Below are 14,113 nucleotides of genomic sequence, written 5' to 3'. Positions count from 1 at the left end.
AGTTCAAATATGATTATTTGGTTAATATATTTCTTTTTTTTTAGTGTTCATCTGGTCACTGCAGAAGAGAAGAGGCTATTGCTTAATGACCCAGATGTACTTGTTAATCGTTTAAACCGAGTAGAAAATATCGTTGCAATACTGAATGCCACAGTAAAACTATCCACTGAAAATCAACAGCAGACGTTAACTATTCAACAGCAAGAGAAAACTATTCAGCAACATCAGACATCAACCCTTCAGCAACAGGCATGGTTTTCACAACAAAACACATCAATTCAACAGCAACAGGCAACACTTCAACAACAACAGGCGTTAATCCAACAACAGCAGAAAACCATCAATCAACAACAGACAATTAATCAACAACAACATACAATAAATCAACAACTGGAGCAGACAATTAAACAGTTGCAAAGCTCAATTAACAGCATTCCAAGTAAGACTTTTTTCATAAAGAAGAGAATATACAAAAGATACAAACACAATCTATAAGTCAAAGAAAGTCAAACAACGTCATTTCACAACAGTCGTGTTATCACTAGTTACAATATGCTAATGAAACATATGCGGTGAATATGCAAAAATATTCTGATTGATGAATATCTCTGTCATAATCCGAGCACTACTAAAAGTAATAACAAATCGGTACGTCTTAATGATAACAAAATAATTCCACCTGATTTCCTGAGTACTTGTTGAAGTTTGAGGTATTAAAATATCATGCATATGTTTAAAACCAAAATAAATACAGTTAGGGTTTTATCAAGTATACACAGAACTGTCATATCTATAATTTTTAATTTTACTTTTCATTAGCCCTTCTTGTTAAATTTAGGGTTGATTCGGTTCAATAACTATCCCAAAAGCAATTGAAATAAATATTGGTATCTGTTGTCGACATTACGAATATATTGTAAAGATAAGAGATCCATCCATGTCTATATCTACAAACTTAAAAATCCTGTAAAGCAAGTTTTTCTAAAAACAAACTCTATAGTCCATCTTCGAACTTAATAAGGATAATATGCTTCATTTGCTTCAAAAATTGGTCTCAATTAATTGACCCTGAAGACTAAAAGTACCCATACTGTGAATATATGTGCGTGGTTTTACTAGTTCAGTCTCTGACATATGTTGAGTCAATTTGAACTATGTAACTCATCAACTATTCCGAACTCTAATGTAGTCTAGTGATATTCTTCCAGGCAACTTTCCATAAAAGATTTAATTTAGTTGATATGTACTTTTTGGGTGTATATCATTTTCAGTCAGTAGTGTTTTTCTTCAAAATACTAAGTGGGTAGACGTAACATCTTTTCAAGGGAGTTATCCGAAGAAAACTGATACCGATAATGATTTTATTTAATTAACGGTTTTGAGAAGACATATTTCAAAACTCTTCATACTTGCTTATTAACTATTGATATAAAAGTGAAGGTACCTATCCATACCAATACAGAACCATTCTTTGTAACAAAACTTCATATTGAAAAAGATCTGAGTTTGGACGATAAACTCTTGACTGTTTGAAATCTACAGGCACTTTTGTATGTAGACTCCCTTTCGCGAGAAAATCACGTGGTATACTGAAACAATGTCGATGTCCTCTCCTTATCAGAGTAATAATTAGGACACTAATATGTAAATCATGTAAGGTCCACTTATAAAGCAGATCTTATATTTAATAAGGCAATAGGAATCTTGTAAAAAAATAATAAACTCCTGTTATAAACACATATAAAACTTGTATGTTTACAATAATATCATTTGTATACCAGAAAACTTGTAAGATATTTGCAACATTTATATTAGCGACAATTTATTTGAAAGTGGACGAAATTAGAATATCCGAATCCAGAAGATACTATGTTACAAGTGCAAAGTTTATATTAATATTGACCCGTTTCCTTATGTTTTGTTAAATTAATAATGAATAACACATTTCCTATTAAATGATTTAAATTCAAACTGAAAGATTTTCCTGACAATGAAATGAAACTTATATCTAACCTTTAGCCTGCGTGTAAAGTCTTTAAGTTCTTTTATCAAATAGTCTATGGAACTGAAGACATGGGGAAATTAGTATAATTTGTTATGTGTAGAAAAAATATGTTATGCCAACTTTCATTTTCCCCCATATTGGTGTAATTCGGAGATGAATAAAGTTATTAAAACTAAACGAGTTTGCGATTTATTTTGTAGTTTTCCTGTGGTAATCACTAATGAGCTCGTCAAAAAAGACTACATATAACTGCATGTTTAGTTAACCTGTGTAAGTGTGACTAATTGATCTGGCTGATGAATTGTTAAGATATAACACTCTGTTGCCTATCTTGCTCAGTTATAAAAAGATGATTGAAACTCAAGTACTTCGATATGTTTAAATTGAAGTTACCATTGTGTCGTAAATGCCATTGTATCATGAACATGGTATTTAACATAGCATTGTTTTAATGTTTTTTATGTTTGAATAAACAACCAATCAATCAACATAATATGTGTTTGTGGTCAATTTAAAATACACCAAGCATTATCTACTTTATTTCAGCTCTTGGAACAACATATGTAAGATGGGGAAGAAAGCAGTGTCCAAATAATAATACAGAATTGGTATATTCCGGTAATTATCATATACTGTAGGTTAAATTGATTAATTACAAAGTTTTGATACTCGTAGTAGGCAGTCTTGTTCCTATGATTTTAGCAGCATTGTGTTTTCAATTTATGCGTATTTTACATAATTTAATTAGAACCTAAAATATATCCCTGTGATAATTATTTCAATATAAGATACATGTTTTCTTCATTTGTTATATAGAGTATTTCACAAAAATGACATATCATTATTTCGGAATATTATGTGCATTATTTCCCGAATATGCTCTTATCATTTTTACATACTGATGTTACATTACTATTACAGGCTTTGCAGGTGGGAGTCACTATACTGATAAAGGCGCAGCTGCTGAATATGTATGTTTACCACCAGATCCAAATTATGTAAAAACTAGTGGGGGAGACAATGGTCGTATGTTCGGTGCAGAATTTGACAATAATTTTTTTGCATCCAATGCTGACAATGAAGACGTTCCCTGTGCTCTATGTAGAACAAAACTGGCCACATCTGTTATTATGATACCGGGAAAAAATACATGTTACAAGGGCTGGAAGGTGGAATATCATGGATATTTGGCGTCAGGGTATCATGCTCATGTAGCAGCTTCGGCTTACGCATGCGTTGAGCTAAACCCAGAATATATTATTGGAGGTGTGGATGAACATGTTGGTAAATTGTTCTATGAAGTTCTTTCCAAATGTGGATCATTGAAATGTCCTCCGTATATAAACAATTATCCACTAACATGTGTAGTCTGTTCTAAGTGATAGATGCCAAGAAAATAATTAATTAAAATTTTTTTTCTCGTTAGTTTTATGAATGCTTTGAATCACAGCTTTACAATTAAAGCCGAGAAAAGTAGTCTCATTACGGTATAAGAGCCTGCCATATATTTTTCCGTTTGTATACCGGAATAAAAAGGTTAAATGTCTGTTATTTTGTAACCAATTGTTGAGGCATATGATTAATGATTATATAGTGTCATTTCTAAGCACCATCCTTTAAAAGTTTAATCACAAATTTACCAAACTCCAAGAAAAATTTGAAACGGAAAATCCCTTACCAAATTGCAAACTCTAAAGCTAAAAAACAACAAAACGATTGGATAACAACTATCATATTCCTGACTTGGTACAAGCATTTTCGTAAGTAAAAATTGTGGATTGAACCTGGTTTTATAACTAGCTTAACCTCTCACTTGCGTGACAGTCGCATACAAAAATTCCTTTATATAGACAATATATGATGTGTGAAAAAAGGATATAACAGGTAAACATGTCAAAATATGGGTACAGCAGTCAACATTGTGCTATAATTTCAATAACTATAAAAGCAAACAGAAATGTGATAAAGAAACACAGACTGGCATATAGAGAAAGCTCGTAAGCAAGTAACAGTTAAAGTAACATTAAAAGAAAATACTTTAAAACGTTATGATGATGACGAACAACGTCAGTACACATAATCTTTACATCAAGACCATCGGGTGTCATTTGTGAAGTTGAGGACCTGTCTGTTGTTTATTTTAGTTCTAGAACTTGTAGATATATTAATGAAACCAAATCATAAAAGTTCGGATTATTAATGGAAAGAACATCATCAATATATTTATATATCTAAATGTGAAATTAAATGACCTGACATTTTAATCAACTTGTTTTGAATTTTGAAGACATCAGCATAACATTATACCGCGGAAGGTCTATAAATATATAAAATTAAAGCCACCTTTTCAGTCCAAAACTACGAATTGAAAATAAAAGTACCATTTATTTCTCCTTATCCCCACTTTTTGGGGTTACAATTGACCGATCTCTTATATTAGCCATTACCCTATCAAAGTCCAATTTTGTGTCGATCATGAGAATATATAAAGAGAAACTCGAACAACTAAAATGATCAGCAAGGAAAAATTTATCGAAATTAACACTCTAGAAATTCGTGTATTAACTCCTTCCAGAAAAAAATCTAACTTTATGTATACAGATATTGACACAAAATGACTTCTCTTATTGAAATGCACATATAGCATGACATAAAAGAATACCTTTATAAATTTAAGGACTTTTATAACCATATGTTCATTATTGTAGACCTGTCAAATAAAACAAATCTTTGCAATTCATATACATTATGACAATTTTCCAACAATATCAGAAGTGACTTTTTACATCTTCAAACGAGGTACATTTATCACTTTTTAGATCTCAACCGTTATTTATACGAAAGCTACAGATTTGAGCAGGATTAATTATTACCTCGCAGAAGCAGATCGGAATTAATTATGACGTATACAGTAATCATTCTAATCGTAATCATGTTCATTGACCATTACTACGATGAAAGCACATCATATATTGTCTTTTCGACATCATATAATGAAGTAAACCAAACCACATAATATAAGATTACATAGTATAAAGACAAAACCACATCATATAAAGATGTTTGCACATAATATAAGGGAAACTGCACATCATATAATGATATGTGCACTTCATATAAGTATATTTGTACATTATATAAGGATCTTTGCACAATGGCGTACAAAGGCAGTAAGTGAAGAAAGTTTTCATATAATACAAGTACATATGCACACCATATAAGAATGTTTGCACATCATATAAGTTTATAGGACCATCATATAAGTACATTTGCATATTATTAAAGTATATTTGCACATCATATAAGTATAATTACACACTTATTAGTATAAACATGTATGCACATCATATAAGTATAATTGCACAATTATAAGTATGTATGCACATCGTATAAGTATATTGCACATCATATAAATATGTATATACATCATATAAGTATGTTTGCACATCATTTATTTATGTTGGCACACCATATTAGGATGTTTGCACATCTTATTAGTATATTTGCACATCACATAAAGTGAATGAAAATACACTTGAAAAAACTTCTATTAATATGAATCGAAATATTGAAATAATATTTTATCAAAAGAAGCCAATTCAATTTGGTGTTATGAGATATGTTGAAACCAATTTTCTCTTGATCTTTTAGAATGACTCTCTCTCTCTCTCTCTCTCTCTCTCTCTCTCTCTCTCTCTCTCTCTCTCTCTCTCTCTCTCTCTTTATATATATATATACAACTCGTCTAAACATCAACCCAGCAATGTTATGTTAGATCTGTAAATTTGCTTTCGCAAATTTTTGGTTCTTCCCTCGCCGGGATTCGAACCCATGCTACTGTGATATCGTGACACCAAATCGCATTCACTGCAGCCGTCCCGCTAGACCACACGACCACAGGTGGGTTCGAATCCCGGCGAGGGAAGAACCAAACATTTGCGAAAGCAAATTTACAGATCTAACATTGTTGGGTTGATGTTTAGACGAGTTGTATATACATTATGTACACAGTCGTGTATCACCATCATTGATGGCGATCCGATGGATACATCTGTTGTAGAGTTGTCACTGACTCAGACGTACTTATATATTTATATATACATATCCTTTTTGAATCCACCAGATACCGATTCCATTGGTATGCATCCATTTTCACATGATTTTAAGTAAACTATCAATATCAACTGAAATTAAACATGCAACTCTCCAATGTGTGTACAAATCTTGTTTCATTTCTAGCTGGTTTAATGAATCTTGATGATGAACTTCTTGACTTTGTCCACAAGATTCGTGCCTATTTTTAAAATGAAATTAAATGTTGGTTCCCTCCGTAATATTATGGATGCATTGGGATTGCGGAATAGAAATACCGTGAACTAGAATATCAAATAGTCTCTACACGGTTCACATAAATAAATATTTATCAATTATCCGTGCATACTCAACTCAACAGTACTTATTTATCTATTTGCACGAAAGATAACGAATAAGCCGTTTATAATACGAACATATATTTAAAGGTTATATTGCTGATATTACGTTAACAACAAGAGTGCAACTGTAAAAAGGGCTGGTGGTGTAAATCGAAATATGAAATAAACGCTGGAGGAAGGCATGCACGACATGATTTGATAGAAGGCTATGCTTAAATTGGTCAATTAATGGTCATTATTTCTCAGTAGGACTTTTTCAAACACATTTATATTAAAAGGGAAAAAGGATTTAAACTTTTTGTTCGCGTACATCATTGTACATGTGATTTCAATATTGTAGATTAATTTAGATGTGCGACCGACATATGGCATCGAATTTTTTTTCCAGGAAAACAAAAACTTACAGATCTAGACGATTTGTAATAAAGATAAATAAGTTTAGTTTAATTTACGTCAATGATAAATACTAGACTTCAAAGTTTGTTCAAAGAAAATCCGTATGGTCTGGCAGTTTTCATTTGACGAATATCAGGTATTAAGTATAAATTTGATTTACAAAACAACCAGTTATTTTACAGGTATGACACAACGTTCATATTACAATCATTGGGGTTTGTCCACATCAATCACAAAATATTTTGTTCGGTTTGAATACCGAATCTGTTATGTTAAATGGAAAGTTATTTCACTACAATGATGAATATCGGATGATATTGCACAACATGCACTCTATACTTTCAAGTCAATAACTTATACTAGATAACACACAGCATTAATTTCATTATCGTTGTCGTATTGAACTCTGGATGAAATAGTTTCTGGTAAGCAATTTTAGTTTGATGAACGTGATTATTGTCAGTTTAAACTTTCCAACCATTAGTTTTCAAATTTTATATGTTAATACTTACATGTATGACAAAGTAGAGGTCAAGTTCAATTTAGACGATTTTCACCTGTAACGTTCGTGAGTAACCGTATGTCCCTTGATTCAGAAGCTTTTGACTTGAACAGGCGCACAAATGGGGCGGTGTTAAACATGTTTTTTTTTTAGATCTCAACCCTCCCCTTATACCTCTAGCCAATGTAGAAAAAATAAACGCTCACTAGTACGCACGGTAAAACTCAGGAGAAGTCCGAGTCCGATGTCAGAATAGGAAACAAAATGAAATAAAATATTTTGTTTTCTGATTTTGAATTTTGTACTTTAAACACCTTTAAGGTAGATCATAAGTATAGACTTTATGATACAGCATTTTCATATAATTTGCCAAAATGAATATTTTACTATGCTGTTTTCAAAAATATAATAAAAATCATGGGTCACCGTGCAATTTTTCATCCTGTGAGTCGTTGCAAATTGCCTAAATTTAGTTAGATTGTTCAGGAAAAAACACATTTGTGTGCGTATACATTTTTCTATGATATAGAATTATGAAATAAATTGTGAGAAGATAGGTTTTACTATATGTTTAAGAAAATAAAAAGAAAAATTGGTGTCACCAAACTTGTTTTCTTGCTACAAGTAAAAATAAAAAAATCCCTATTAGTTAGGTATAAATTTTATACTAAAAGAGTATTCAATGGCTCATTTGAAAAAAAAATCTAAAAACAAAAAAATAATGATAGTTGTTTAAATATTTTGAATGATACAATATATCACCAAGTTTTCTTTCTATAATTTAACAGTTTTACCATTAAATCCTAAATTTGTCTGCAAATTTACAGATTTTGGGCAAATAACTAGACCGATTTAGTACTGTGATTGTGTAATCAAAGATGGCGGTATACCATCAATCTACCTTAAAAAAGAGAATTCATTTATTTTCCACAAAGTAGAACATTACCTGTTTTCAACATGTAAGGTCATTACTCCTTTGTTTGAATTATAAACAGTGAACATTCACATCGTTCCGTATGCATTCATTCAAGTTTTACTTCAATACAAAATACTGAAAACGATACTTAAATTTTTTTTTAAAGTTTAAATTCTGTTTAACTCAAATTGTTAAACTCCAATGTTACAATTCTTATATAAGTCAATGTTAAATAAAGACTTCAAGTTTTAGTTCAAATATCATTTGCATGGTCTGTCAGTTTTCTATTGAAAAATAAAAAGTTTCCTGTTCAAATGTCTATTCAAAATGCAACAAGTTACGCTGTATTTAAAATGTGTCACAATATAAGGTACACACATATACATAAAACAGGTATACACATTGGGATATGTCGAAAGGAATACAAAAATATAACTTTTAAGTTTAAATGCAAGTTATATAAAAAAAGACATTTCACAACAATGAAGAATATGTGATGAAATTGCAGAATAAACACTCAAGTACTTTCAAGCAAATAACTCAAAACGGACAACATACAGCATTTTGTTCATCATCTTTGATTAATTTACATATGTAAATGGATCTACTAGTTTCAGGTTAGCATATTTACTCAATAAATACAATTTCACGATTTCATTAAACAAGTCAATTCAATCTTGACATATTGATTTGAATGAAAATGTCCTCAGGTTTGTCTTAAATATGTTGAAACCAAGTAAAGACAATTAAACACTCTTTGACATGTTTTGATATAATTTCAAATGTTGTGTAAAACTACACCATTAAATAACAAATCAAGATAACCGTTGTCACCTGTAGGATGAGAGTCCTATATTCTTCAAAAATGATAAGGGGAAACATAACTGATTATTAGAAAGAAATCAAATTCGTTAATTTTTAAATTAAATTTGTGATTTTAAGAAAGTTGATGTACAATTTGTTAATAATGAACTACTAAAAAGTAATTGAATGTGCAACTAAATTGTTACTAATAACATGAAGAGCAAAAATCGATACTTTGTAGACTTTTATTTAAATCGTTCGATAAGCGATATTATGTTCCCGCCCTCTCTAAATTTATAATAGCTTAATTAAGATACACTTGTTTTCAACGACTGTCCTGTGTTATACAATTTAAAGTACTGACTTTCTGTTCGAAGAAAGGTCAACAGAAATAAAAATAATATTATTGAAAGTAATACATAGAGTACACATTATGTCTGTTATTGTTTTAAAATAAAAATCAACGTGAAATTCATGATTACTTGGGTAAATGCAAATGAAAAAGCCTAAGCAACATTTAAAACCTACGAGAATCGCAAGAACTTCTTGCGCGTTGACAGACAAGCGCCATTTTCAAAACAAACAAACATACCCACCATGCTAATATATAAGCACTCAAATTGTCACAATCGCCTAGATCACAACCTGTAGATATACAAAACAGACAATCCATCTGATACCTCAAAAGACCACGCAGCATGTCGCTAGAGTATTGAGACGCAAAAGTATCATATCGGTCATTTCATTCGTGATTGTGACCGTAAAATTTTAGACGTTCTTCCTCATAATTCTGTAGGAGCAGTTTTCGTATCCCATTCGGCAAAATCTACAAAATTAAAAGTCTACAATATTACATATGAGATCGTAAATACAAGGTAGAAGAAATTCTACATTTGTGAACATACTTCCACAGAATATAATTATATTTGTTATATTTTAATAATTTGTAATAATTTGTAACAAGTTTTAAAAGTTGAAAATAATTATTTGTTATATATGAATAACGATTACACCAACGATCTTTGCCACATATATATCCATAACTGTTTTTATAGGATCACATAATCATTTGGGCACAGTTCTGATGCATCATCATAAACCAACATTTAAAATCGTTATTCGTTTTTTAAAATGATGAAGACAGAACAAAATATGTTTTAATGCATTTACAAATACAAAAATTATACATAAAGATCAATACAATTCTTCAAATCGACTCAATAAAAAGATTACAGTTCAACTCTTCTTTTGTTAATAAGACAAGTGTGTATTAATACTATGGTAAATAGTGGTGTTTTAAATGTACATTATTAAACCGGTTATGTTCGTCCTACTTCGTTAACATTTGAAATGTATATAGCGTCTATTGACACTCAGTCTTTATCAAGGGTTTAAATACACCAAATATATAGATTGCCAGAAATAAGTCCACGTTAACTGATTGAGGGGGAATCAGCTAACTGAAAAAATAAACAATAAGTATCATGATTTTATCTGACGGACTTAATCTTTGAGGTTGGCATTATAGGTTAAATGCCACATATGAAAATATTTTATACTAAAGTGTGTAATTTTGTCAAGTATTTCTCTAAAAAAAATAGTTGCTTGTTCTACATTTCACATCGTATAGCCTTAATAACTGTTAGATAACAAACCTATCTTTTTCGAATGATAATTTGAAAGAAGCACTAACTAGTCAGAAAACTCAAATACCAAACAAGATTTATTGGGAAAATTATCAAAATAAACAAAATTTGCTATTAAACAAAATGTATATAATAAGATGAACTTATTCTACAATTCTCCAGACAGGTTAGTGTAAACGAATGAAAGAAAACGTTTTGTGGAAAGGAAACCTATCTAAACGACCCGGTTATGTTTTAGTCCGAAGAAACAATATTATCATCTTACTTTTGATACAAAATCGAAAAAAAGTGGAAAATAACATGTTTTTAGTGATAATGATGACATCATTTAGTGCATTTCATGATAATCTTTGTTAGTCTTGTATGACTTTTAATTTTAGTTTCTTGTGTATATTCGGAGTTTAGTATGACGTCCATTATCACTGTACTAGTATACATATTTTTAAGGGGACAGCTGTAGGGCGCCTACGGGTGCCGGAGTTTCTCGCTACATTGAAGACCCATTGGTGGCCTTCGGCTGTTGCCTGCTCTATGGTCGGGTTGTTGTCAGCTTGACACATTCCCCATTTCCTTTCTCAATTTTATATGTTTATCTGTTTTTTGTTTTTGTTTTATTAATATTCAAGAATAGTGAGCACTTGAAACTTTATATCTCAAGTGTTTTACATCGGATCGTTTTAAAATTTTATTGTATGTTCCGGCCTTAATCTTCAAGTTATCCTCCCTATTCAATCCGGTTAAAGCATTCACTCCCTTTGTAACCTTATATGTATTAACACAAATGTAAGCGCGTTTTATTGTTTCCATTGATCACCTGCAAAATCAAGGTTTGGAATATTGAAATTTCAAACATAAGTCAAAGGCTTTAATATTTGTGTGTCCTCTGTATGTAAAGCCGAATCAAATTTACAGAATAGTATTATCGAGTACTACCTATGATTGTTCAATTTTATATCACTTGGTAGTTTTACAAAATACTGTCTACTCATTTCATCATCACAACTTGTGGACATACATGTTAAAGGACATGTGTCTTCTTAAAAATAATAACTTGAAGATATGTTTACTAGAAACAAAAACTATACCAAACATCTGGACATTGGTCAACGATGCATCAAGAATATACAATATTATAAAACCAAAGGTTGAATTATTAAGTATTGTAATGCACAGTTTATGGTGAATTATTTACCTTTTATTCGTTTAATGTTTTTTTTTTAGATGGCATATATTACAAATAAAGAACAAACATCATGAACATGTTGATCCTACTGACTTTCCTTCAGGTATGTATCATTTATATCTGACACATATGTTTAATTTTCTGTATCTCCGTCTTAATTGTTTCGGGCTTAGCGGTATGGTTAAGGAAATTGACCATATCTGACACATATGTTTTTATTTTCTGTATCTCCGTCTTCTTTTGGGCTAAAGAGTATGGTTAAGGAAGTTGACAATATCTGACACACATGTTTACTTGTCGGTATCTCCGTCTTGTTTTGGGCTATGGAGTATGCTTAAGTAAGTTGACCACACAGTTGTGACATCAATATTGAACTTTGTCGAAATAGTCGTTTTAATGTAGTAGAAAAAGAAAGGATATGGGATAACTGACGATTCATTGAAGACACCAAATCCGTTAATACACAGCAAAGAACCAAAAAAAAAATCAAAAAAGCAATCGAACATTGCCTTTATTGTTGTTCTTGTTTATGTCACAGCGAGGTTTTTCAATGGAGCAAAAGCAAAAACAGTCTCCCTTCAATCCCCATTTAAGACGCCCCTAGCAATGGTTATAAAGGATTTTTTGGCAAACTGACGATCACCAGATGCGTATTTCGACGGAACCAGTCCGTTTCGTGATGAACGAGACCTTTTCTAGAGGTGTCATGAATCATATGAGGATACTAAGCAAATCCAAAGATCTTATAGAGTACTTACAATCTATAACTTTCATCTTGCAATAGTATTAAAACATTTTTTTTAATACTTTTCACACTTTCAAAATTTGGTGACTATGTTAAACGTATCTATTCCATCGAGCTTGAGATAAAGGATACAACATATACAGATAGCTTTATTTTACCTCAAATCTTTACTTACATATAGACATTTACAATCAGGGTCGATTGAAAAACAGAGATGATTTATGCTTCCCAATTTCGACCTTTTCATTTCTATGTAGCAACATTCCAGCATCGTCTACATGCGGAGTATATATTTCCCAGTTAATACAATATTTCAAGGCTTGTATTACCTATCACGATTTCCTTGATAAAGGGTCGATGCTCACAATGAAGCTATATAAACAAGACTTTCAAGTGGTGAAATTGAATTCATTCCTTTGTCAGTTTTACGAAAACAATCACAGGTTGGTTGACCGTATTGAATTATCCGTTTCACATATCAGTAACGGTTTCAGTTCACTAACCAGTCTTGAGCACATGAAATCATCCTAAATCAGTCTTTTGTTTTATATGTTGTGTTTTGTGTTCTATTCTTTGGCTGTTGGTCTTTTTCTAGCAGTGGTGTTGTCAATTATGTTTAAACTTATGAGTTTTAATGTCCCTCTGATATCTCACACCTCTCTTTAAAAGTATGACGGAAAGCCGAGCCAAGAATCAGATCTGGCATGAGAGATATATATCTGAATGTAAAATACTTTCCATAATGTTTTAACAGCAAAGTTTTATATCTAAATTATTAACATCTATTTCATCAGCAATCAAAGTCGGGCTTCAAAGTTATTATGAAACTGCCTATTCTTGAGTTGGCGTGAATCAGATGAGGATTCTACAAAAATCCAAAAATATTTTAGAGTATATACAGTCTAACTCTTTTTCATCTTGCAATAGTATTAAAACATTTGACTTTTCAACACTTTACACAAGTATTCCACATTCCAAACTAAAAGACAAATTGAAAAAGTTGGTATTGCTTTGTTTCATAAATAAAGTGGCCAACGTAGATACAGGTATCTTGTCTTAGGGAGAGATAAATCCTACTTTGTAAAGAATCATTTTGATTCAAACGTTCCGAAACTGACATTATCAAGATGCTTGATTTCTTGATTGACAACATATTTGTTACGTTCGGAGGACGTGTTTTTCAACAGACTGTCGGCATTCCAATGGAAACCAATTGTGCCCTTGTTCCTTATGACTTTTTTCTTCATTATTATGAGGCTGACTTCATCCAGGAAGCCTATGAAGAAAGATAAGAAGTTAGCAATATTCTTTAACTCTACTGTTCGCTATATAGATGATGTTCTTTCTCTAAATAATTCAAAATTTGGCGACTATGTTGAACGCATCTATCCCATCGAACTAGAGATAAAAGATAAAACAGATATAATTAAGTCGACCTCATATCTTGACTTACATCTAGAAATTGACAATGAGGGTCGGTTGA

General features: G+C 31.2%; 1 protein-coding gene across 1 annotated transcript; it reads left to right on the top strand.

Moving 5' to 3' along the window:
• On the top strand, positions 1-3,430 carry LOC139486015 (uncharacterized). The gene is made up of 3 exons (XM_071270709.1): positions 1-439; positions 2,552-2,623; positions 2,927-3,430. Exons 1-3 carry the CDS (start codon positions 10-12, stop codon positions 3,385-3,387), a joined length of 963 nt encoding a protein of 320 aa, XP_071126810.1. The 5' UTR covers positions 1-9; the 3' UTR covers positions 3,388-3,430.
• Positions 3,431-14,113: the final 10,683 nt, after the last annotated feature.

This window comes from Mytilus edulis, chromosome 8 (assembly GCF_963676685.1).
Source record: "Mytilus edulis chromosome 8, xbMytEdul2.2, whole genome shotgun sequence".
Classification (NCBI taxonomy): domain Eukaryota; kingdom Metazoa; phylum Mollusca; class Bivalvia; order Mytilida; family Mytilidae; genus Mytilus; species Mytilus edulis.
The sequence above is the reverse complement of the archived record's forward strand: the minus strand, read 5'-3'. Positions and strand labels throughout refer to the sequence as shown.

Bases quoted from the DNA above. Each gene is read 5' to 3' on its own strand.
- LOC139486015 (XM_071270709.1), top strand. From the start codon at position 10: ATGATTATTTGGTTAATATATTTCTTTTTTTTTAGTGTTCATCTGGTC. The intron at 440-2,551 runs GTAAGACTTTTT...ACTTTATTTCAG, and splicing joins CTCAATTAACAGCATTCCAA to CTCTTGGAACAACATATGTA. The intron at 2,624-2,926 runs GTAATTATCATA...TTACTATTACAG, and splicing joins TACAGAATTGGTATATTCCG to GCTTTGCAGGTGGGAGTCAC.